At 42.3% G+C, this 27,195-nt stretch overlaps 1 protein-coding gene across 6 annotated transcripts in view; it reads left to right on the top strand.

Moving 5' to 3' along the window:
- Nucleotides 1-27,195, top strand: part of ascc3 (activating signal cointegrator 1 complex subunit 3) — a 228,603-nt gene that overhangs the window by 37,358 nt on the left and 164,050 nt on the right. For all 6 annotated transcript variants that reach the window (XR_013300078.1, XR_013300079.1, XM_077599236.1 and 3 more), the window contains exons 5-10: nucleotides 4,738-4,939; nucleotides 9,884-10,019; nucleotides 17,680-17,805; nucleotides 21,276-21,479; nucleotides 24,866-25,006; nucleotides 25,442-25,606. Coding sequence is in view for 4 of the 6 variants with exons in the window: in XM_077599236.1 (XP_077455362.1) it covers nucleotides 4,738-4,939; nucleotides 9,884-10,019; nucleotides 17,680-17,805; nucleotides 21,276-21,479; nucleotides 24,866-25,006; nucleotides 25,442-25,606 (974 nt within the window). In the remaining 2 variants the exon portion in view is untranslated. The remainder of the gene's footprint in view (nucleotides 1-4,737; nucleotides 4,940-9,883; nucleotides 10,020-17,679; nucleotides 17,806-21,275; nucleotides 21,480-24,865; nucleotides 25,007-25,441; nucleotides 25,607-27,195) is intronic.

Genomic DNA, 27,195 nt, shown 5'->3' with positions numbered 1-27,195 from the left:
TAATCGACTACGTCGAGACCTCCAACAAAATAGGAAAGAATGGATAGCACTCTGTCAACAGATCAAACAAAAAACCACTGAAGCGAAAAGAAACGCATGGCGCTTACACCTCACCAAGATCGCCGAGACAAGATCTACGGGACAAGCCTGGTCCTTAGTAAAATCCCTCTCAGGCACCAAAACACAACAATCTGGCGAGTCCCTGGTCTACAAGAACAAGGAGTACGTGAGTGACCGAGCCAAGGCAACAGCATTTATCAGGGAATATGCCTCGGTCAGCGGACGCAAGAGTGACAAGCGGAGCAGACGAGCAGTGCGTTCTCTACGTACAGCTACCCGCAGACTGCTCGGCTCACCGCGACAAGTCCTCGAGCTCCCGTTAACCGATACTGAACTGCAGACAGCGCTGTCCCAACTTAAAGCGGGTAAGGCAGCTGGACCCGACGACATAGCCCCGGACCTTCTAAAAAATCTTCCGGCAAACATCCTTCCCGAACTACTCCATATCGTCAACACCAGCTGGCTAGAGGGCTGGTGTCCACAAGCTTGGCGAGTGGCCACCATCATCCCTTTCCTCAAAAAAGGGAAGTCACCAAAGGACGTTGGGAACTACAGACCCATCGCCCTCACCTCTACGCTTAGCAAAACGATGGAAAGGATCATCGTGAACCGTCTCGCCTGGTGGTTGGAAGATAAACAGCTTCTCAGCCACTGGCAAGCCGGTTTTCGAAAGGGAAGAAGCACGACGGACCAGAACTGTCGCAGTTCATCTCTGATGGCTTCCAGTCGACTCAACGACAACGCACGCTTGCAACATTCTTTGACTTCAGCAAGGCATTCGACCAGGTATGGAGAACAGGTCTCTTACAAAAAATGGCAGACCTGGGGGTCCCCTACCGCTTCATCAGATGCATCGCCAACTGGCTCACAAATCGCACAGCCAGGGTCAGGATCAACAATACCGTCGGCAGGAGCAGAACCTTCAAAGAAGGGCTCCCCCAAGGCTCGGTCCTGTCACCCCTCTTATTCATCATCTACATTAATGACCTCCTCGACAAGTTCAACGATTCCACCCTGGTCAGCGCCTATGCAGACAATCTGGCTCTTGCTTGTCGGGGTAGGAACAAAGAGGAGGTGGAAAGCAAACTTCAAGCGGAGGTTGAAAAAGTCTGGAGGTGGAGTTCCGAGGCACACCTAAACCTTAACACCACCAAGTGTGAGGCGTCATTTTTCAGCCTGGACTCAGCTGAGGCCAAATGGCAACCAAAGATCTTAATAAATGGCGCCACCCTCAAGCATAACCCCACCCCCGCTTTCCTTGGCGTATCTTTTGACCGACAACTCGCGTTTGCAGAGCAAGCGAAAAAAGTCCGCCAAACCATGTCCAAAAGAACGAACCTCCTCCGCAAACTCAGTGGCACATCTTGGGGTTGGCAACCAAATGACCTTAGAACGGTGTATATTGCCACCCAGAGAAGTCTCGCAGAGTACGCAGCACCGGCATGGGCCCCCTGGCCCGCCCAAACTCGCATCAAATCCCTTGAAACCGCCCAACTGGAAGCAGCCCGCGCCATAACCCACCACCTCAGGTCTACCCCCACCGAAGCAGTCCTACATGAGGCACATCTTACACCCCTCTCATCCCGCCTCAAGTTACAAGCACTTCTTAAGGCGGATGCCTGGAACCAGCTGCCTCCTTCTGATCCCCGACACCGCCTCCTCCATGAAAACGTTAAAATGCGGTTACAAAAGAAGCCAGACTGGCGATCATCGACCCTTCCCCGTTTTACCGCTCTTGAACTCCATATCCCTTGCACATACTCTAACCCATCCCTGCCCACCCTGGCTATTACCCCCCCCCCCCCCCCCCATCCAAACCGCCTTTACTGCAGTCTCTAAACACATGCCGACCATCAACCAAAGAGATAAGGCCGAAGAGCTCATCAGAAGCATGGGTAAACCGGACCTACAGATTTTCACAGATGGATCCACCAAAGAAGGCACTGCGGACGGTGGTGCAGGTTTTGTCGTCATTAAGGAGACTGCAATCATCCACCAATGGCATGGTGCCACTGGCACCGCAGCAGCTCCTACCACTCTGAAAAAGTGGCACTGACCGAGGCACTCTCCTGGCTGAGGGAAACAGCAGACTGGCAGACATCAATTATCCTCAGTGACTGCAAATCGCTGGTCCAAGCTATGGGAAACCCCCATACGCAAGACCCCGCCATTAGGAGACTTCAGGGTGACATCGCCCTTTTCCCGCCGCCTAAGCGGCTACAGCTACTGTGGATCCCGGGCCACTGCAACATATGCGGAAACGACCTGGCTGATGCCCTAGCTAAACTTGGCTCGTTAGATGACCAAACCCATACCCCCCCGGACGCAGCCACAAGACGTGCCATCATCCAACGTGAAGATCGCTCCCCCCCTCTCCCACCCCCGCCTTTTGCAGACCTACACTACGAAAGTCACAGAGGAAGAACTTGCCCTATCGAAAGGAGACCGCACAGACCTGATTCGTTTCCGCAGTGGACACCACCCCCTGCTCCGCCGTTGGCTCCACCTTGTGGGGAAATCCGACTCGGATCGCTGCCGCCTGTGTGACGAGGAAACAGAGTCGTCTGAACACTTATGGCTCCGCTGTCCGGCCTTAATGACCGAACGCTACCATCGCGGCTTGGGCAACTCCCTGGCTGAACTTATCCGTGTTCCAGTGGCAGCTCTAGCGCTGCTGAGGGTAATCCTCAGGCGCCTGAGGTGAAAAAGAAGAAGAAGAAGCAGCAGGGCAGAAGTCCTCGACTCCGTTGCTGGTAAGCGCCGACAGCTCTTCCATCTTATCCCACGATGGAATGGTTGGTCAGAAGCGTTGCCTCTTCTCCCGGCACTTTTGTCCAGTTCCGAAACTCCGACGGCACCGAGGTGTTGCTCCCTCTGCTGCGTATTGTAACAGCTAGTCCCATGTGTGTGACAGCGTAGGCATGGCTGAATGGTTCCAAAAAAGAAGTAGCTGAAAGAAGCCAGGCTAACAGAACAAGGAAAGTTGTAAAAACATTAAAGTAAAAAGTATAAAGTACAAAGTAAAGTAGAAAGGAATGTATTAAGAAATAATAAAATGTAATTAAAAAAAGATAGAAGGGCTGTAAAACACGAAAAACATGAGTGTACAGAGCTACTGCCACTGGCTCCTGCGTGAACGGCGCCATCCTAGACAATCAATGTTGAATAATAGTCATTAAATCCCTATTCACCCAATGTTAAAATCTATCAATTGCATGCGAACCAGTTCTACCAAACGTCCGGTCGACCAAACGTCCGGGGACCAAACGTCTTTCGACGAAACGTCCGGTCACGATTTCATTATGAGTTTTTGTACTTGCTACTGGTCTGTGTATTCAGTGGGGCTGTCACCACAGAGCGGACACATCATGTCTACCGTGTCTGTATGTCAATACAGATCTGCTGTTTGTAAAAGGTTGTTGTTACATCTTTACCTAGTCTATTGTAGAATGAATTGGACATACAGGAAATAACAAAATGCCAGTTATGAGTACTTATGTCTTCTACGTTTGCTATATTAAAAACGATGTGAGAAAGGTGTGTTTTCTGTCATTAACAGTAGGGTACACACAGTTTTGAGTGTGTGCATTCTGTTGCTGCTGGGGTCGCATACTCCGGACTTCGAGGGCACCTATCCAGTCTGTTTTCTATTTTACATTCTCCAAAACACCCGTATCAAATAACCAGGACCGTTATCAGGTTTCTTTAAAGATTGCTGTGGGGTTTATCAGTTGCTGACTCCTGTATTACAGGATGCAGAATGGCTTTGTACTTAAGATCTCACTGGGTATGGAGTATTTGGCAAGCTTTCTCAGGTGTTCGGACAATAGACTGCTCATTGCATGCCGATCTCATCTCATTTTCTGAACCGCTTTATCCTCATTAGGGTCGCGGGGGGTGCTGGAGCCTATCCCAGCTGACTCCGGGCCAGAGGCAAGGGACACCCTGAATCGGTGGCCGACCAATCGCAGGGCACAAGGAGACGGACAACCATGCACTCTCACACCCATACCTGGGGCAATTTAGAGTATCCAATCAGCCTAACATGCATGTGTTTGGAAAGTTGGAGGAAACCGGAGTACCCGGAGGAAACACACGCAGGCCCGGGGAGAACATGCAAACTCCACACAGATGGACATGACCTGGATTTGACCCCAGGCCCCCAGAGCTGTGAGGCCGACGCGCTAACAACTTGCGCCTGCATGCCGATGTGTTTAATCAACTTTGTTACCATCTACAAAACACCTGAATCAAATAATCAGGATCGTTATCAAGTTTCTTTATAGATTGCTGCGGGGATGATTAGTTGGTGACTCCTGTGTGGCAGGATTCAGAATGGCATCGTACTTGAGATCTCAATGGGTATGGGAGTAGCTTTCTCAGTTGATCAGAAAATGGACTGCATATATCATGCTGATTTGTTTAATAAAAAGTAAATGTTGTCTTTGTCTTAGTTTTGAATACTATGAACACTCCACAACCTGACAGTTGTCATCTGGGGCAATGCATAATTTGACGGCATTCAAGCCATGTCCACCTGTCTTTGTGACAAAACAACTGCTTGTTTTTTGTAAAAAAAAACAAAAAAAACTCATTTTATATACTAAGCCTACATTAAATTATTTCAAGCTTCATTTTCAAACAAAAAAATGTAATCTTATTATCCCTATCTTTCAGATTCTATCCGAAAAGTCAGTGATGAAGTTACAAGGCCCACCTATGGCTGTCAAGTGATCATTCATTCTGAACAGGAACGCCATTTGATGAAAATATTCCGCAAGGAGGAAAAGAGGGACAGAAAAAGGGGAAAAGGAATTGAAGATGTGGAATGCTCAGAGGAGCCCATGCACTTTGATCCAAAAGAGATGAGAGTTCAGAGGTACATTAACTTTAGCCTTGTTGTTAGTCTAACGTTCATTCATCTTTTTTCTTTGTTCAATTTCTCATCATATAAATATGGCAAGATGCATCATTTCGAGAAATTGACAATATGTAAGGAAAATAAGATTGATTTGAGAAGCATTAGCTCTCTGTTTTAAAACTTCCCCACAGTTAAAGGCCAGTGTTTCATTATTATCATCTATTTTTTTAATTCCCTAAATCAGGGGTCCCCAAACTTTTTCCTGTGAGGGCCACATAACTTTTCCCTTCTCTGATGGGGGGCCGGTGTCAGTTTGTAACAGAAAAAGTGTGACGATCGTAGGGGAGCTTAAATGTTGTATTGTTTTCCAGAAAGCCACAAATAACCAAATAACCCTTTCCAGGTTCTTTACAGAAAAAAAGTCAGGAAACAAATAATAACACTATTAATGAAATAAATAATAACTAAATAACCCTCTTTGAGTTCTTCACAGAAAATACAGGAAATAAATAACACTATTTATGAAATAAATAATAACTAAATAACTCTCTCTGGGTTCTTCATAGAAAAAAAGCCATATAACATTAACTTTCTGTTGTGCCATGCACAATCTTAACAGATAAAAGTTCAGCTCAGTTGTCAGAGCAGAATCTCCCTCACGTCAACACTTTGCAGCACAGTGCTTGCTGGTGAATTAGGCAGTGGACTCGTAGCGGGGCGGTGAGACCCCTTTTTTCCAACTCCCGGTTCATGCGGCCCATTAGACCGCAAGTTTCGCCCACCATGCTAGGAGCCCCATCAGTCGTGATGCTAGCTAGCTTTGACCAGTCCAGGTCCAACTGCTCCATGATTTGGCACACTTTGTCAAAATATCCTCTCCCGTTGTAGTCCCTTTGAGACTTTGGAGGGCTGCCAGCTCCTTGCATATCTCAAAGTTTGCACTAACTCCACGAATAAAAATGAGCAGTTGCGCTATGTCTTGCACGTCCATGCTTTCATCCAGTGCTAATGAAAAAAAGTCAAATTCTTTCGTCTTCTGCTGCAGCTGGGCATATGCATTACTCCCGATTTCTTCAACGCGTCTGGTGATTGTACTCGCCGACAGACTTACGGCTTTAAATGCATCTTTCTTCTCGGGACACAACTCCTCCGCGACAGCATCCATACATTTCTTAACAAACTCTCCATCAGTGAAAGGCTTACCGCTGCTTGCTATCAGTTTAGCAACCCAAAAGCTGGCCCGAACGGATGCCTGGTTCAGCTGAGCTTGGCGTACAAATGTATTCTGCTGAGATAGTAGTCCACTTTTTCGCGTTGAGAGTTTGTCTGCTCGTATTTGGCCTTGCAAGCTATCGTACTTGTCTTTGTGACGGGATTCCAAGTGTCCGTGAAGATTGTATTCTTTGAATACCGCCACCGTCTCTTGACAGATGAGACAAACAGCCTTATCTTTGCATTGAACAAAAAAATAATCGTTTGTCCACTCCAGGTTAAATACCCTGTATTCTGAATCAATTTTTCTCTTACCTAACTTTTTCGCCATTATTCCGTTCTCTCTTTGACAGGGCGGGGCCTAGGATTTTTTTTCTGGAGGCCAAATAGGAAATAAATCCGATAGCATCTCTGGTATTGTTCAGAGGGCCGGGCCAAATGTGCTTGCTGACGGGCCGTAGTTTGGTGACCCCTGCCCTAAATTGATGAAAATATTTTTTAATAATTCATTATAACATGACTAGTTGTTTCATAATTTCTGCTTTATCTCTTTCACACACTCACTGAAACCAAAATCCTACCAATACAGTCATTATTTTTGAGTAATTTACTACAGCGCTTCCAACTACTCCGGAATTTCTGGAGTTTACCCGGAAACGCAGCGCAAACTCCGGAAATAAAAATAAAGTGTCACTTACATTTTTTTAAGCAACCATTTTGGAAAAGTTTCCAATTCAAATTCCACGAAATTCACACCATCGCTACAGCTTCTGCATCTTCCGTATATTTTTCAACTGCACTGTAAACCGGATGAATTCAGTAACACAAGTGCATTGTGAATCATCCAAGGTACAAGTTCTGACAAATGTTCCGTCTTGTGCGACTTCAGTGTCGCAATCGATTCGGAATCGATTGCTTTGGTAGCCTCTATCGCTTTAATATTTTCATTTTTTTTTCCCATAAGGGAAGTATTTTTAAAGCTGATTAAACCACCAGTCTTTTGTTTTGAACCAAATCCTTTAATTTCTGGGGTTGTTCGATAGAAAGTAGGAGTACTACATAGCACTGGTAAGTCTTATCAATAGGCCTGGTCGGGATAAGTACAAAATGGATGGCAATTTGGATGAAACTTCTAATAAGAAATCCAGACACTTGCAGAAGTTTATTGGTTCATATTCGACAAAATATCCCATGTTGAAGCCATCTCTCAAAGAACCAACATTTGGACATTACACAACATGCATGTGCGAGTTCAGCGTGACACTTGGTGGAATTAGTGACTGTAAAACGCACGTAGAAGGACCCAAATACGATAAGATAAACTTGTTTTCATTTTGCTGTACTTTTTCAATAGTTTGCAAAAACACTATTTTAATTAATGTAAAAACTTGATAGTAACAGTTTGATTTAAATTGTCCTAGTTTTTTATTTTTTTTTATTTTACATTTTTTATCGATTTTGCGTGAGTCGCATTCACTCCGGAAAAACTCTGGATATGGGACAAGGGTACTCCTGAAATGGCGTCGTTGGAGGCTGGCAGCTGTGCTATTATTGTATTTTTGTTGAATTGTAAATTCTGAAAAAATACTTTTATTAACCAGTTATCCTCATACAGCATTACACACAATTGCCTATTAACCCGTTGCCTACCATAAACAATTATGAATGTGCAATCAATTATGAAAATTTATGCTAATAAACAAAAACATACACGAAGAAAGAGGACACCTTTTCAGATTTTCCCTTGCAAGGAGGACGGTTGTTGAGGACCGCTTGTGGCAGTTCCCCAATGGCATTCTGCCCTTTCTTTTCTTTTGCCCATCTTTAGTATATTCGGAGGGACGTCTCAACTCTAAAGGGAGGGAGGTATTACACAGTAGGGACGTCAAAGTTTTCAAAACACGTTCACAATCTCATCACTATCGCACAAGGACTCCCAAGATGCCTCGGCTTATCTCCTTTTGAATACAGTCATACCTTGAGATACGAGCTTAATGCGTTCCCGGGACTGAGCTCGTATGTCGATTTACTCGTATCCCAAATCAACGTTTCCCAGAGAAATTAACTAAATACAAGTTACCGTATTATGCTGTTTAATATACCCGGGTATATTAAATGATTTTTGCTTTTTTGAGCCTCCCATTTGTGCGCCATTTTATATACCCCTGCCGTTTAATATACATGGGTATATTAGACGGCAACTCCGCTTTTTTGGCAAGATTTGTATGGTGTTCATGGGCGCATAATTATAGAAACTTAAGTTAATTAAAATTCTAAGTCAGACTTTATTCAGCAGTAAGTAGTTACTAGCACACTTTCGCTTGTTGTTGCTGAAAGTGGTTCACAGCTCGTGTAGAAGGGCGAGCTTTCGTTCGATAGTCAGTTCCGTCCGCTTTTTCCTACTCACTGTGCTGGAAGTAGACACAATGTCGTCTCTGAAAGCTTCCGTGCTGCTTGTGCTTTTCATATTGAATGAGTGACTGCACAAAATCACTTATACCGTATTTACCCGTGTATATTAAATGGGGGGGATATTAAACAGCAAAATACGGCAGATTGTACTGTTAAATTAGTAAACTTGGCTAAGGTACCAACATCTCTTGCACTTTATTTTGTTAACTAATGAAACTGAATAAGGTTAATCCTGTTACATGACCTACGTAAACATAATACAGGTATAGTCTGCAAAACGTTGATGCACCCCGTCACGTGTGTAGTGGATGGTACCTTCCCGTTTGTGCGCCAATTAATATACCCCTGCCGTTTAATATACCCGGGTATATTAAATAGGGGCTATATTAAACAGCATAATACGGTAATTTGTTCCCACCCTCTGAAAAAACACCAAAAAACGGACATTTCAATGGAAAAACATTTTTATTGGTTGTAATTCACATCTACTAACAAAGTAACAAGTTTAATAATAAAATGAGACATTTAATACAACGCGGAGTTCGCGGATGGGAGAGAGAGAGAGAGAGAGAGAGAGAGAGAGAGAGAGAGAGAGACTTTAAATTTAACTTAAATGAACTTAGAACTTAGATTCTTATACACGCACTTAAAAAAAGTTTTAATCTTATATTACACTAAATTTAAACCTTCTTGTGCAATATCCGAGGCAAAGAGGTTAATATTTTCCACCGCGGCTTTCGAGGCCAACTTCCTGATTCTCCATACGTATTGGTGAGCCAACTCAGTCACGCGTACAGTCGATAATTTTGTGCTTAATATCGATTGTTATCATACGTTTTTCTTCGCACTACCCTTCATTGCACCGGCTTGCTTTGGATCCATTGTGTTTCCCTTAAATCTGAACTGACTAACCCCAAAAAACACAGAAAAAAATGCAACGCTCCGGCCAGGGCTCGTAGAGAGCTTTGCACGAGGGAGATGCGGCGAGAAAGACAGTGAGCTGAAATAATAAGCATCTCTCGCGGCCTGGCCACCTGGCTGTCTTGAATGCTCGTATCTCAAGGTAAATATTTGCTCGGAATTTTATTCCTATCTTAAATTCCTTGTTTGTCGGGTCACTCGTATGTCAAGGTATTACTGTAAGGATAAAAAAAACGTCTTTCATTGGTGGCCAGAAATTAAGTGATGATGACTCTTTGTCTTTAGCAAGATTGTGTTCAAATTCAGGCAACTAAATGTAGTAAATGTATGATAAATGATTTGAATGATTGGTGCATAACTTCCACACTTTTGTTTACAATTGTGTGTGATGTTCCAACTTGTTCCTCTTTCACACAGGGAGCAAGCTCTGTTGACTGCTCGGCGTGAACCCATACTTGGTAGAGAGAGAGTTTATGAACGGATTAAATACCCAAATGTCTATGACAGCTATGCAGAGGCCACAAAGACACCAGCCTTTGTTGGAGGAGCTAGGGTAAGCCTTTCGTGTCATTTCATGAGCTACATTTCATATACAAATAGTGTGTTGGCTGACTTGTAGTATATTGACAAGTATAATAGCATTATCATAAGTGTACAAAGATGGGCAAAAAAATTAGCAGATTGGCAGTGATAGTATTAATTTAAAAAAATGTTCCAGGATGCATGAAAAAGAGAGGGATGGAGAGCCGGTGCGACCCCGTGTAGGGAGGAACACCCGGGAAGGTCACCATGGAGGGAGGGAGGGACAACCGGGAGGGACACTGTTAGGTTTAAACACCAGACATTTGTATCACCAATCTGAAAGAAGGAAAAACACAGAGAATTTTAGTTAACTTTATTTAAAAATGAGAGGGTCTCGGGACTGCTCTCGTCACAATCCTCTGACACACTGAAGATGTCTCCTCTCGCCAAGTCTCTTATTGTGTTTTGGGAGTGTCCAAGTTACAGGAAGTTTCAAGCTGATCAAAGGAAAGAGAGGGATATCTCTCAGTTACAAAAGGTTCTTTGATCATGACCATATGCTCCTTCAAGGTAACACCTTTACAGTATCTTTCCCTACCTCCCGCAATCTTCACACAATGGTTCAAACAGGCGCTCGACCCCCTGGGGTAGTTCCTCTTTGTTGAATAAGGTGAAACTTCCCCCCAGGGCTCAAGACACCAGTAATCCTATTAACAACATTTCGACAGTCATACCAGAATCAGGATAACTTATTTAACAATAATTCCAACAGACACCATGGAGGGAAGAGGCAAGGGGTCATCTTAGAATATAGAATAGTATACATATACAACATCAGGTTGACATGGCCCAGTACAGAGGCTGGTCAGACAGAAGCCATTTTATCTGGTGACTAATTAATATAAGGAAATCATGAGTTTGTCAATTCATTAATCACAATTAGTGCAACAGTTGCCCATTACGTACAGTAAGAATAACCGTATTTTCACCCCAATAGGGCGCACTTAAAATTCTAAAATTTTCTCTAAAAGGGTCAATGCGCCCAATCGGTCAGTGCGTTTTGTCTATGCACCAAACTCAATTTTCGTATGGCCCTGACCACTTGAGTGACTGGTTTTATTTCTTGCCGGCATGCTACTTATTGCGATCAACCCAGCGGACATTCACCCCAAAAATAGCCTCCCCGCGCATTCCAAACATTACGGTAAATCCATTCAAAACATCAGGGGAGTGGCAAGGCATTTGACTTCCGTGTGCTTGCAGCGCTTTTAACACTCAAAAACACTCTCAATACTTAAAGAAACAGCGTATCAGAGCTATACAGAGGAAATGCCTGGCGTGAATGACAACACAATGCGGGTGTGAAAATGGACCGAAGCCATGGATCGAACACAATTCAACAGCTTTGTTAACAGATTGCTAACAGATGGCCAACATTGTAGTTCGGGCAGGCAGCGTCGCCCGAGTTACATGACGATTTGGAATTCATTTTCGTTGCCGATATAACAGTGAGGAGAATCAAAGGCTTGGGAGTGATGTATGTCGCGAGTTACAATGGATTGTGGTTGACTTGGCTCAAGTGTCGGCCAGCACTGTTCGAGCTTTCGCCAAAGCTGGAATCAAGTTCCCGGAATACACACCTCTGACTGACAGTGGAGCCTAGTATGTTAAACGCTGAACTCTTTATATCAGAGTGTACCTGTGACCTCAATAAAGCATTATCAAACTTAGTTTTGCTCGTGCTGTCTTTAAAAAACAACGCTAGTGCTAAGCCTAACATATGCTAGCATAACATATGCTAGCATAACATACGCTAGCGGATAGCATAACATATGCTAGCGGCTAGCATAACATAGGTATGCTAGCGGCTAGCATAACATAAGTATGCTAGCGGCTAGCATAACCTACGCTAGCCTAGTGTCATGCTAGCGCCCTATCGGACAAGGCGTCCAATGTATTGACAAAAAACTGAAAATATACCTGCAAATGAGACTGCGCCCTATCACACGGTGCTTTTTATAGGTGTGAAAATACGCTAGTTCATTTTAGGCCAGTAGCTGTTGCGAAGGTTGTTTTCTTTAGTCCATCTTTTCAGTTGTGTGGGTGGGTTCACCTCGAAGTTGTGTTCGTTGTTTCTGCTTCCTACAAATAATGCACAGACAGTAATTTCACATTGCAAAAGCAGTTCATAGTAATGGTAAATTCATAGTAATTAATATATACAATATTTTACAGAAAAAAGGAAAAAAATAACACCACCCCAAAATTATGTAACAAGTGCTTTCCCGATATAGCAATGTTTTTGTTAAGCAATGTATGCAGACAAATACTTTATTTACTCACATATAAGCCGCATTTGTTGGACAAAAACATTATGACTGAATTGAGGGTGCGGCTTACATGCGCATAAAAAGACGACATGCACAAAACTGCAAACTGCCATGATGCCATTACACAAGACTATGCGGCCGATATGGTCATTTATTTCAAAACTTAGAAAAGAACATTTTATGCAAGATACAGTTTTTTTTCATGAATTTGATTCATAGAAGTCAAAATCAATTTTGTTTAGTGTTTTATCTGTTTAGATAAAATGCAAAACAAAATTTCTTTTCATGTCTATGAATAAAATTCAAGAAAAAAATCAACTGTATATTGCATTAAACGTGATTAAAACACTTGTGCCTGCCATTGCTCGCTCAGAGCATCACCCTCTTACCTAGGGCGCCACCGTCTTACCTAGTTAAACGTGCTGTGACTGGCCAGACGAGTAGCCTTACCATGTCAGCACATCCCAATAGTTGCTAGTTGCGGTCGATCATTAAATTATCAGCCTTGATGCCTGTGTATTGTGTATCATGCTATTATTGCACCCAGAAACTTGGTGAACACTATACCACTACGGACACACGTTCTTGTTGTCTTTACGTTACTTACTTTTTGAAAGGAAATGTTTGTACATTTGTGATTATGAAATAAAACAATTCCGCTTTGATTTTTTTTGTTTTTCGAAAGTGACTGCTATTGCAGTAATATGCACCATCGAGACAATCGAGATATTTTGACATTAGAACCAATATAGCTGCCACAACATCTTAAACTTCTGGTAAGAAATCTGTAATTTCTGTCATTATAAAGCATCAGGTTTTTATCAAGATAGATAGATTTTTCAAATTGAATAATTTAATATTTTGCATTTACAAAGACAGGCATATTAACTTCCTTATGATATTGACCCTAATAATGTGCTTTTGATTCATACAGTATCTCAGAAATACCACGTGCGATGATTTTTCTTAAGATTTTCCCTTCAAAGTAACAAATTTGTACTCCCTATTAAAACCATGAATATGGAGGTGAAAATTGTGAATCGGGGTGGCTTATTTGCGAGAAATTGTAAAATTCAAGAATTTTAAGGCAATTTTAAGGGAATTTTAGGGGCGCGGCGTATACACGCGGATGGCTTAAATGCAAGTAAATACGGTAAATGTCATTGAGATTAATAATTGGTGCCGTCTGGAGACCACAGGAAATTGACGGCTGGGTAGTGGGTACATCAAAATGCAAGTGATGATTTGGAGGGAGAAAAGCACCCGATAAAAGGACAACATCGTTAGCTCCATGTTGCGAGCTTTTCCCCCACCCTTCTCGTTCAGCCCATCAGGAACCTTTGAAGATATTAACGGCTACCAAATACTAAGAATCATCCGTAGTTTACTACGCCAGTTTATAGCAAATTACGAAAACCGCATTTTCTATGAAAACTACGAAAAAAAAAATCAAGCAGTGTCTGACGCGATCAGTGTTTCGAAACGTTACGTTTGCTTTTAATAACTTTCAGTTGAAATTTGCTGATTGAGGATGGCACAAATCGAAACTACATCCACGTGACCTCAACGGATGTGACATCCGTTGAGGTCACGTGGATGTAGTTTCAACAGATTTTTGAAGCAGCATAGACGTACCGTAGCCATGGCTTCCAAGCAAAGACGAGAGAACTGTGATACTGATATTTTGCCATCGAAAAAAAATACAACGAACTTCAGCCTGCAAAAGTTCAAGACGGAATACAGTATTATATATCCGAGTTTGGCGCCATCAACTGAAGGAGAATTCTTTGCGTACTGTAAGTATTGCAACATGAAAAGTGTTGCTTTGTCTGACAAAGACTTGTTGGAGGTGAAAGTGGATTATGAGAAGATTAGTATTCCATTTGAGAAAAATGATGGACTTTGTATTGGCCAGAACGTTCGTCAGTACATGAAAGCAAGAAATAAAGTGACTGCCATCTGCACAAATGTGAGAAAGTTTTACAAAAACTGCAGGGAAATATGTAAAAGAAAAATCTCTAACCAAGGACGAATTGCTCAAACATGCTGAGGTAGCTGATCTCAGCATCATCAAAAAAATTCCTTCACAAGTGTAAGGTACTTCATCAACAGATTCCCATGCATGAAGCCTGACTGTGAGGTTGATGCCTTGGAAGAAGAATTCAGCTGCCTGCAAGTTGAGGAGCTAGGAGACATTACAGTACAGGAGAGAGCAGATGTGCAATGAGGACTAGTGGGAGAAATACAAGACAGCTCTGGAAATGCAAAATATGCAAACATAACAAAGATTGCACTGGGCATACTTTTGATTCCCCACAGCAATGCCACATATGAGCGTGTTTTCAGTGCTGTGAGGAAGATCAGGACAGACTTCAGGATGTCAATGGGACCAAGCACACTTGAGGCCATGTGCTTGGTAAAGATGGACATGCAACTGGCAGGAGCAGCTTGCTATGAACAGAAATATTCAAGGGAGGATTTAAAATAGGCCAAGTGTGCAACTGTTAAATTTAATAGAACTAAGAAAATTGATTAAATTTGTATGTGCTATAAAATTTGTAGGTCTTTCATTCATTTTTTTAGTGAAAATGTTGATGATTGCATTCACACACATTTTGTGTAATAAAGTTCTCAATAATCATGTTGTTTGCATCTCTTTTTTTTTAAACAAGTGATAAAATTATCCAAAAAACGACTTTAAAATTAGAATTTGTGCTCTTAAACGTTTTAGGAAAAAATATCCCAAAATCTGAAAATTGTCTTTACCCATTCTGAAATTCGATTTTCAGTGTTTGACAGCTCTGTATTAAGAAAAAAGAAAAGTTCAAGGATGATAGTGTTGAACACAAAGCTGACATTCTTAAGAAAGATCCCTGCTAAGGTTCCTTATACTGTGTCCGAAGTTGTTCCAGGATTACGTTATGACAGTGACCCCCGCCCGGGTTGTTGTTGAATCTGAAAAAGTTTTCTGTCAGGGCACAAACATCTTTACAAATGCTGTTGCAAATGTACTATTGGCTTTTTATTCATCCAAGCTGCTGGCTTGATTTTCAGAGTCTCACTTAGTCTGTTAATATGATAGTAATATCTCAACATTTAGCAATAAAGGATAAGGCTTATAATGCCAATGTTGCATTTCAGTCCAAGAAAAAACAGAAGTTAACGAACACATTCACGAGCTCATTGATCACGTGAACTTAAGGCTGGGTCTTCCGACATGACAATGACCCAAAGCGCACAGCAAGGAAAACCAAGGAGTGGCTCCGTAAGAAGAATATCAATGTTCTGGCATGGCCTTGCCAGTCTCCAGATCTAAACCCAATAGAAAATCTTTGCAGGATCTCAAATTCTGTCTATCTCAATGACAGCCCAGAAACCTGACAGATGTGTGTGGAAGAGTCGGCCAAAATCCCTCCTGTAATGTGTGCCAACCAGTTGGAAAAACTACAGGAAACATTTGACCTCTGTAATTGCAAACAAAAGCTACTGCACCAAATACTATTATTGGTTTTCTCAGGTATTCAAATGCTGTATTTTGTAACTCGCGACATGCATCACACCCAAGCCTTACGCCACGATGATTTTCCTCGCTGTTATATCGGCATCTACAATCCATTCCAAATGGCCACGTAACTCGTGGGACGCTGCCTGCCTATCTTTGTATTCGCAAAGCTGTCAAATTGTGTTCGATCCATGGCTTCAGTCCATTTTCCAAGGGTTCACACCCGGATTCTGTTGTCATTCATGTCAGGCATTTCTTCTGTAAAGCTCTAATGTGCTGTTTCTTTGAGTGTTTTTGAGGGTTAAAAGCGCTACGAGCACACGGAAGTCAAATGCCTTGCCACTCGCCTGGGATGTTTTGAATTGATTTACCGTAATGCTTGGAATGTATGGGGGGATGTTTTTAGGGTGAACGTCCCCTGGGTTGATCGCAATTAGTAGCATGTCGGCAATAAATGAAACCAGTCAGTCAAGCGGTCAGGGTCATACTAAATTTTGAATTTAGCCCATAAACAAGGCGCACTGTTCATTTTAGAGAAAATTTTAGACTTTTAAGTGCGCCCTATAGGTGTGAAAATACCTATGATCATTGGGCCACACAAACCCCACCACCGCGCAAAAATATATCTAAATTATTTACTAAGCCATTAAAATGACGCCACAACACCGAACCTGGCAGAACCTAAACCAAAAGTATTATATTTAGCTTTTCAGCACTCACGCTCTCTCTCTTTCTTGTGACTCACACGGTGCGGACAAGAACAGCATCTAAATAAGACTTTAGAACCCGATTATTTATAATAGTATAAACGCACATAAATCCACAACAAGAATTGAAGGTACAAGAATCAGGAGCTCACCGCCAATCTGAGCTGATTAGGAGGGTCCTATCTTGACTCACTCATTACTCTTTGACGTCAAGACCTGCTGCTTCAAATTGCATCACTCTTGGCCTTGAGAGGATAAGAACGTACTGGAAAAGGAACTTTTGGTCGGACGGTTGCGCTCATTGCTGCTACTCCATTTCAGGCCGGCTCTGGTTTAAACGCGCCCGCCTGGAAAAATCGTGTTTTTGGTCGGCTTTTCGCAAGATGGCCCCTCTGCTGGCTCTTCTACAGAGGTCTAACCTTTTGGCAACATAGAGCAAGCGAATGGGAGGGCAAGGGGTTGTTGGGAAATAGCTAATAGGAAAGAAACTCCAGCACTGTAAAAAAAAGGTGTTTCGTAGCGTCGCTTGTGTATGGCGACGTGATGGATTCACGGGCTGATGGATACTGCAGCACCACCGTGAATAGGTGTGCATACGGCTGTCCTGTGTGGATGTTGCTGATTGAGGTAAGTGGCATTCGGGCATGTCTTGCGTGCTAAGGCCGTAGAGTGAACTTCAAGATTAACTCTCGTAAGCAGGATTGCATTATAAATTGTTTGATCTTTCGTAATTTGGATAGTTTTAGGTTTCTTGGAACAATAATTCACACATCAAAGCCTTTCGCAAACTGAAAATTTCATATGTAGTGGCATTTGTAAGTAGAGGAACTCATAACCTGCTGAGAAGTCGTGCCACTTTGTTGCAGTTCTCCCCATTGATCGAAGTCACCCCCAAATACATTGAGAAAAAAATAACACATTATTTAGCAAACATCTGCAGTATAACCCAATAAACATTTTCAGGGCTCTTGATACTTTCTGCCTCACTCAATGCAATAAAATGGTAGGCCACAGTGTCTACTTGCTGCACAATTTAAAGTTATTTCTCAAAATGACAGATTCAAACACAGGCCCTCGCACCATCAATTTGTGGTCTCTAAAAAACAATGCACATATTTGTAAATGTACACTACTAATTATATTTGTATCCAGATGCTTCTTCCTGCTGGAATCCGCAGAGACAATACAAAAATATTTGAAGAGGTGGAGATTCCACCCATTGAACAAATGCCTACTGACTTTGAAGAGAAACCAATTTACATCTCTGACCTGGATACGGTAAGTGTATGTGTTAAAATAATTGGATACAGAGTTATCATGATGCCAGTCTACTCATGAATAGGGGCACTTTGACACTAGAATTTGACACAGTCCACTTAATGTATTCATCCATTCATACCTGTGCAACCAGAAAAGGTGCAGATTTTCCATTTTTCATGCATTCTTTGTCAGTAATGCACACAAGCTTTTAAAGCATTTATCATTACAGTTGTGAAAAGGTTTGACATTTTGAGTACAGTGGTACCTCGAGATACGAGCTTAATGTGTTCCGGGACTGAGCTCGTATGTCGATTTTCTCGTAACTCAAACGAACGTTTCCCATAGAAATGAACTAAAAACAAATTAATTCGTTCCAACCCTCTGAAAAAACACCAAAAACAGGTTATTGGATTGGAAAAATATTTTTATTTGTTCTAATTCGCCATCTATTAACAAAGTAACAAATAACTAGTGGTTTAATAGAACTAAAATGTGTTTAATATTATTAAAATTAGACGGATTTCGCGGAGGGGAGAGAGACAGACAGAGAGAGGGGGGGCACTTTTTGCACGGCAACGCGCTCGTAACATAACAACCAAATTAAATTAACTTGGATTACGATGCAGACACACTCAAAAATAAATTTAATCTCACCTTACACTAAACTTAATTCTAATTTCGCTTTAAATTTTGATACCTTTCTTCTCCCAGCCGGGTTGGCTCTATTTGCCCCGGGCCTCCACCCTGACTTTCAGATGCCACCAAGATTTTTGTTTTTGTATTCCATTCAAAATATTCCCAAAATGATGCACCCAAATGTCCTCACAATAGGATAACACACGGCCACTTGCCAACGAGAAGTAATATATACGCCATTCGCACTGACTAACGGGAAAAAATACTGAAAAAATGCAACGCTCCGCCCAGTGCTCGCAGAGACATTACACAAGGGAGTTGCGACCAGAGAGACATTACACGAGGGAGTTGCGAACAGAGACATTACACAAGGGAGTTGCGACCAGAGACATTACACGAGGGAGTTGCGACCAGAGAGACATTACACGAGGGAGTTGCGACCAGAGAGACATTACACGAGGTAGTTGCGGGGAGAAAGACAGTGCCCATGATGTTCTTATGAGCAGCCTCTCGCGTCCGCTGTCTGCTCGTATATCAAAATTTATCTCGTATCTCAAGATAAATATTTGCTCAAAATTTTATTCGTATCTCAAATTGCTAGTATGTCGTGGCACTCGTATGTCGAGGTATCACTGTACTTACTGAGTTTATTTACATTTTAGTCCTCAAATTTTTCATCTTGTGCTCCTAAGGCCATGTTCATACGTAGCAGTGTATTTAGCAAAAATAACTTATTCCACGGTTTTATCATCCATACTCAAATGCACATTTTTGGCAATAAAAACAAATGTGCATATAAACTGACTAAAGTGAAGACTGACGAATTATGCATTTGGTGCGATGTAAATTGATAAAAGGTTTTTTTCTTCCATTCAATAATTTGCTTTATAAATGTATACATCCAGAGACTGTGCGCTTAAACTCTGAAGTTTTGATGCCACTTCTATCCATGTTTTTTCTTGGTGTTATTTAAAAGGTGAGATATTACTCAGCATTTGTGAAAACAAAGGACAATGTAAAAGGCGCTTTTGTTTTTGCCATTCCATGTCCAAGACAGGTCTCATGCTGTGTTAGCTCTCTCTGTATTTGTTAATGCTTTACTATGTTAAACCATTGTCAAAGTTTTGAAAAAATATGGAAAACAATTGTGATGACTGTTGTATTATATTCCCACCACTAAGTGCCAGCGAAGCAAAAGTAGACAAATACTATATGCAACATATTATTTCGTGGGAGGCCCGACAGATGAGTGCTTAGAGCAGCGACCTCAGAATTCTAAGGTCCTGGGTTTCGAACCCTTGGTCGGTCCTCCTGTGTAGAGTTTGGATGTACCGTATTTTCACGACTATATGGCGCACCACATTTAAAGGTGCAGTCTCAGTAACAAGTGCTATTTCTGTATTTGACACACACAAGGCGTACCGCACTAATACACGCAGCCAGACATGGCAAAACATACACCAGCTTAAACATACACCAGCTTAAACATACGGACACACGCTAAAAACACGTTTTTAAAAAGGCAACAAAAGCAAAAGTGAGTTCGGTTGTACTTTATTTAGCCATTTTACAATGTACTCACGTTTTTTGATCAATCATCACCCACAAATCCATCAAAGTCCTCATTTTCTGTGTCCGAATTGAACAATTGTCCAAATAATTAATCAAAACGCCGGGTTCCCTCTCTTCGTTGTCAGAGTCACTCACATTGCCATGTGGCTCCACAGAAATGATGCCGGCTTTGGCAAAAGCTCGAACAAACAGTGCAAGCAGACACGTTAGTCCAAGCGGCCACAATCCATTCACAAATAGTGGCGTAACTAGCCTGGCGCTGCCTGGCACTCTTCGTAAAGCTGTGTTCGCCACCTATCATCCATTGATCCCATGCCGCTCGCAATTTTCAAGAAGCGTGTCGGCCGGAAGTGCTCTCAGTCAGGCTTTGGAGCTTGGAGCATACACACGGCGCTCCGCATTATAAGGCGCCCTGTCTATTTTGGAGAAAATTTAAGACTTTTTAGTGCGCCTTATAGTCGTGAAAATACGGTACTTCCTTGGCCTTCGTGGGTTTTCTCCAGGTACTCCAGTTTCCTCTCACATTCCAAAAACATGAATGTTATGCTGGCTGGACACTTTTAATTGCCCCTAGGTATGAGTGTAAGCGTGAATGGCGGTCCGTCTCCTCGTGCCCTGCTATTGGCTGGCCACCAATTCAGGGTGTCCCCTGCCTCGTGCCCGAAGTCAGCTGGGATAGGCTGCAGCACCCCCTGCGACCTATGTGAGGATAAGCGGTACAGAAAATGAATATTCTTGCTTCTTGCATGACAAGCTCACAAACAAGCTCTTACAAAATATCCTGGGTTAACCATTAAACTATATGGATGGTAGCTTGCCTTACATCACCGCTGCAAAGCAATGCCTGGGGCAGCATATAATTGAGGGGGGTGTTGATATAAACGTTCGATTCTTCTGTCCAACAGAAAATGATTGAGAAACACTGCCTTACACTAAACTGAAGGTATCTAGTGGATTAGACAATGTCAAAGGTCTGGAATGCTGGTGAAATCTGCACTTTTGTAGTTGGGTGTGGTCCAAAAAAAATCCCCACAAACGAGATTGTATGGATGTAGACTTTTTTCTGGACTGAATGGACAACGCTATGTGTGCACATGGCCTAAATTTCATTGTCGAGGCCTCTGTGCTCCTAGTGGAAAAACTGTTAGTCTGTGGCCTGCATTCAAAGACTCATGCTTTCTATTTTTTCAAACAGTAGGTTTTGACTCAACAACATTGATGACATTCATCTGTTAATCTCTATTTATTATGTTTGTCTTTATGTGCATTGATGTCGACAGATTGGACAGCTGGTGTTCAAAGGAATGAAATGTCTTAACAGGATCCAATCATTGGTGTTCGAGACTGCCTACAACACCAATGAAAACCTACTAATATGTGCCCCAACTGGTGCTGGCAAGACCAACATCGCCATGCTGACTGTTCTTCATGAGATTCGGCAACACATTCACTCTGATGGATTCATCAAAAAGGATGATTTCAAGGTGTAGTAGACTGAGCCTAACCAATAACATGAGTAAAAGAAAAACACCTCAATTTCATATAGATGTACATAACTATAGAGCACAACATCCACAACTGCAACAATACATGTACATGTGTATATGTGTCAATCTTTTGGTGGTACAGACATAGATAATGTCATCTTTTACCACTTTGTGGATTCAGTACATCATGTTTTTTTTATATTAGGTATAAACAAAAAGGTCATCTCATCTTGTCCTGCTTTATCCAAAGTCGTGTCGCGGGGCAGCAGCTTCAGCAGGGAGGCCCAGACTTCCCTCTCCCCAGCCACATCATCCAGCTCTTACGGGAGTATCCGTTCCCAGGCAAGACGAGAGACATCGTCTCCCCGCCGTGTCCAAGGTGGCCTCCTCCCGGTCGGTGGCAAGTGCCCGGAACACCTCGAGTAAGGCGTCCAGGGGGCATCATGATCAGATGCCTGAGCTAACTCATCTCGCCTCACTTGATCCGGAGGAGCAGCGTCTGTAATCCGAGTCTCTCCCACATGACCAAGCTTCTCACCTTATCTCTAAGACAGAGTCCGGACATCCTGTGGAGGATACACAGTTCAGCCGTTTGTACCCAGGATCTTGTTCTTTCGGTCACAACCCACAGCTCGTGACAATAGATAAGGGTAGGAATGTAGATCGAGTGGTAAATCGAGAGCCTCACCTTTTGGCTCAGCTCCTTCATCACGACAGACCGGTCGGTGCAGAGTTCGCATCACTGCAGACCCTGCACCCATCCGCCTGTCGATCTCCCATTCCTTTCTTCCCTCACTTGTGCACAAGACTCCAAAGTACTTAAACTCCTCCACCTGGGGAAGGACTGATCCCTGACCCGGAGATGGCACGCCACCTTTTTCTGACTGAGGACCGTGTTCTCAGATTTGGAGGTGCTAATTGTCATCCTGACCGCTTCACACACGGTTGCGAATCGTTCCACGAGAGTTGGAGATTGCGGTTTGATAAAGACAACAGAACCACATCATTTGCAAAAAGCAGGGATGCAATGCTGAAGACATCCAACTGGACCCCCTCAACGCCACGGCTGCACCTAGATATTCTGTCCATAAAAGTGATGAACAGAATCGGTGACATAGGGCAACCCTGGCGGAGTCCAACCCCCACTGGAAATGGATCCGACTTACTGCGGTCTACGCGGACCAGACTCTGACACCGGTCATAAAGGGACCGGACCCCGCGTATCAGGGGTTCCGGAAACCCATACTCCCGGAGTACCCCCTACAAGACTCCCCGGAGGACACTGTCGAACGCCTTCTCCAAGTCAACAGAGCCCATGTAGACTGGTCGAGCGAACTTTTTGCCTCGGAGACGACCAGAGCCGCGTGCTACTTGGCCACCCGCTACCCGTCAGTAGCCTCCGGAAAAAATCCCCCAAAATGTACATTCATTTCCTATATTCGTTATTTTATTTTGAAATTGTCCTGTGTCCTGCTAGAGATGCCGCTGACCTCCTATTACAGCCCGACAATCAGGTCGTCTGCAAGTCATTTAGCACCAGGCTCTCCACGAACATGCGGTGCGACATAGGGGTTGTGGGACGGGGGCGTTGGATATGGGAAGAACGCTTACCCTTTGCCCATTTTCGAGTGGCTCTGCTCGCCGAGCGGGGGTGGGGTCCCACCGCCCGGATATCGTGGCCCAACCGGAGTTCCATGGCGCTTCGGTATCGTCGCGGCTAGGCGGGATTCTGACTTAGAGGCGTTCAGTCATAATCCCACGGATGGTAGCTTCGCACCATTGGCTCCTCAGCCAAGCACACGCACCAAATGTCCGTACTTGCGGTTCCTCTCGTACTAGGCAAGAATACTGTGGCAACGACACATCATCAGTAGGGTAAAACTAACCTGTCTCACGACGGTCTAATTACGATGCAGACACTCAAAAATAAATTAAATCTAACCTTAAACTAAACTTAATTCTAATTTTGTTTTTAATTTTGATAACTATCTTCTACCTCCATTGCCTCCATTTGCCCCGCCTCCACCCTGACTCTCTTTGGACTGACATTTGTCATCACGGAGTTCTTTATTTAAAATATTCGGTGCGAATAAAATGATTAACCAGGCACTCTTATCCATCAAGGAAAAACGGAAAATAAGAAAGCTTGACTAATATTGCAATACAGACCTGCTGTAACCCATCTACTAGCATCAATGACTTATTTTCTCTACTGAATGACGAGATGCAGAGACTGTTACTACTTTGGAGTTGTATTTCATATATTTCAAGTTGTTTTGAATTTGTAATTGAATGGTTGTTTGGATCTGTGTTTGTGCGCTAACATTAGTTTCCTCCTTACACTGCACAGTACTCCTGCACGAATTGATTTTTTGCATGCTTGTGATTCATTTTTAATATATTAATAAATCATGTTATTATCTCTATCTTTGGCTGTTTCTCACTTCTTTCATACAAAATTAGGACACTGATCATTATTAAAGGGTTTAGTTGTTAGTTAACTGTGGAACAATTTTGAGAATTTACATATAAAGTACTGCTCTACTTGTGAAAAATCCAAGTGAGGAAACAAGTCCTGGAACCAATTAATTTTGTAAGTAAGGGGTAGCACCGTATATGAAAGTTTTGTGTGCGATGAAAGAAAGATACAGTCGGACATTACGACCATTCCATAGGAAGATATTTGTCTTAAGACTCTAATGTTAGAGAAAGGTTTTGAACATTTGCGGTTGCCTACATTCCTCGCATATGGACCAATGAGGTTCAAGATGGCGTTGAAGGTTGTTGTCAAGAGTGAGATAATAAACACATTTGCAGAGTTTGTGTAAAATATTTGCAGAGTTTGTATAAAATTTAAATAAATATGGATTACACAACAAAGACAAGATAGAATCAAAGATGACGCCAACAACATTGGGGCTGAATGAGGGTTAGGTTTTTTTGTGTTCCTCTATTAGGAATTATTGGAAGGCAATTTTCAGGACAAGCATTGGCCTTCAAAAGATGGTGAGGTGGGGCATGTAAACAATGGCATTGAAGGTAAGTAATCTCAATATTTGTGAGTTTGGTAAACTGAAAAGGATTAGTATTTAACCCTTAAACGCCTGGTTAAGGGGATGGCAAAGATGAGGGTAGGAATGTAGATTAGAAAGAGTAGGGAGATGGGAGGATATTCTGAAAAAGAAAGACTCCCATTTTGCATCCGTTTGAGACCGCTATAAGGCAATTTTCTTGTAAACCAGTCAGTGACTCACTGAGTCACTTGCTCTGCTCACTCACGTCACCCCCCTCACTCACTCAGATCATCCCCAATTTGTTGAATCATGTGTTATTCTCTCTCCTACTGGTTAAATCACTTGCGTTACATATTTTTGTTTCTGCAGATAGTATATGTTGCCCCAATGAAGGCTTTGGCAGCTGAGATGACCAACTACTTCAGTAAAAGATTGGAGCCGCTGGGCATCATTGTCAAAGAACTCACTGGTGACATGCAGCTAACCAAAGGGGAGATTCTACGGACACAGGTGCGCATATAGTACATGCATGCAGGGTAGATGAAATTTTTCTCCTTACCAACCATGGTGGCTCCTGGTTTCCCAGAGTTATTAGACAATCAAGATCCCCCCCTCCGTGTGTGTGTGCGTGCATGCGTGCATGCGTGTGTGTGCGCCCGTATGTATATGTATGTGTGTATGTATGAGTATGTATGTATGTATATGTATATATCTGTATGTATGTGTGTGTATGTATGCATCTATGTAAATATATATACATACACACATATACATACATATATACACACATACATATACATATATGTATATATATGTGCATGTGTGTATATACACGTATAAAGATATGTATGTATGTATGTACGTGTATGTGTGCGTATATATAAAGGAGAGGGAGAGATTATATATAGTAATATATATAAATATATGTATTTTTTATGTCGTTAGATGCTAGTTACCACCCCAGAGAAGTGGGATGTTGTAACAAGAAAGAGTGTTGGAGACATTGCTCTCTCCCAGATAGTGCGTCTACTAATTTTGGATGAAGTTCACCTTCTTCATGAAGATCGAGGACCAGTACTGGAGAGCCTTGTGGCTCGCACCCTCAGACAGGTATAGGCTTCTCAGTAAGCCTTTTCCACTTAAGGTCTGCTGACTCATTTTAGTTATTATCTTCCAGTTATGCATGTGGACTCATTTCTGTCCTTTCGTGTTTGTTCCACCTGGATCCCACTATCCACAATTTTTCAAAGTAATGCTTTTCAGGCCATCAATACGACAACCAGGATGCCAGTGACTAATGTTTTAATCCTGGAGTCCAAAGATGATCACACAGACAAATATGTACCGTATTTTCTAGCATATAAGCCGTATTTGTAACAAAAAATTATGACTGAATCGAGCGTACGGCTTAGGCGTCCAAGACATAGTGTTGCTATATATTTTTCACCAGTAGAGGTCGGCAAATTAACATTTAATATTTTTGGGTTATTTCTGTTTTGCAGTAAGAAAACAACCATTACTGGATGAAATATTAACTTCCTTATGATATTGACCCTAATAATGTGCTTTTGAGTCATACAGTATCTCAGATATACCACGTGTCATGATTTTTTTTCTCAAGATTTTCCCTTCAAAGTAACACATTTGCACTCCATATACAGTGGTACCTTGAGATACGAGCTTAATTTGTTCTGGGACTTAGCTCGTATCTCGATTTACTTGCAACTGAAATGAATGTTTCCCATAGAAATGAACTAAAAACAAATTAATTCATTCCAACCCTCTGAAAAAACACCAAAAACAGGATATTGGATTGGAAAAACATTTTTATTTGTTCTAATTTGCCATCTATTAACAAAGTAAGAGGGGTGGAGAATTTTTGCACGGCAACATAACATAAAAAAAATTAAATGAACTTGGATTACGATGCAGACACTCAAAAATAAATTAAATCTAACCTTAAACTAAACTTAATTCTAATTTTGTTTTTAATTTTGATAACTATCTTCTACCTCCATTGCCTCCATTTGCCCCGCCTCCACCCTGACTTTCAGATGCAACCTATCGAGGGTTGTTTGCTTTTGTATTCCCTTCAAAATATTCCGAAAGTGATGCACACAAATGTCCTCACAATAGGATAACACACGACCACTTGCCAACGAGAAGTAGTATATACTCCTCTCGTAGTATATACTCCTCACGATCGCTCCGCCATTCGCACTGTCTAACGAAAAAAAAACACTGAAAAAATGCTCCGCCCAATGTTCGTATAGACATTACACGAGGGAGTTGCATCCAGAAAGACTCATGAGCCTTATGAGCAGCCTCTCGCGTCAGCTGTATGTTCGTATATCAAGATTTGTCTCGTATCTCACGATAAATATTTAGCCGAAATTTCACTCGTATCTCAAATTGCTCGTATGTTGGGGCACTCGTATGTCGAGGTAGCACTGTATGTATATATATCAGTGGCGGTCGGTGCATTTTCTGGTAGCGCCTTCAACGTATCAATCCAACTCTCAAAAACTATTTTTTACCCTAACTATTTTATGGCTATAAAACCTCTACTGCAGCTACAGCTGCGACACATAGGAAACAATAAATAAATCAATGCACAAAAATGGGGTAAAATCCACTTCCAAGCAGCATTTCATGATTAAATACAAATACTGGAGCTTTTCAGACATTAAAACCAGGCC

This window comes from Stigmatopora argus, chromosome 4 (assembly GCF_051989625.1).
Source record: "Stigmatopora argus isolate UIUO_Sarg chromosome 4, RoL_Sarg_1.0, whole genome shotgun sequence".
Classification (NCBI taxonomy): domain Eukaryota; kingdom Metazoa; phylum Chordata; class Actinopteri; order Syngnathiformes; family Syngnathidae; genus Stigmatopora; species Stigmatopora argus.
The sequence above is the reverse complement of the archived record's forward strand: the minus strand, read 5'-3'. Positions and strand labels throughout refer to the sequence as shown.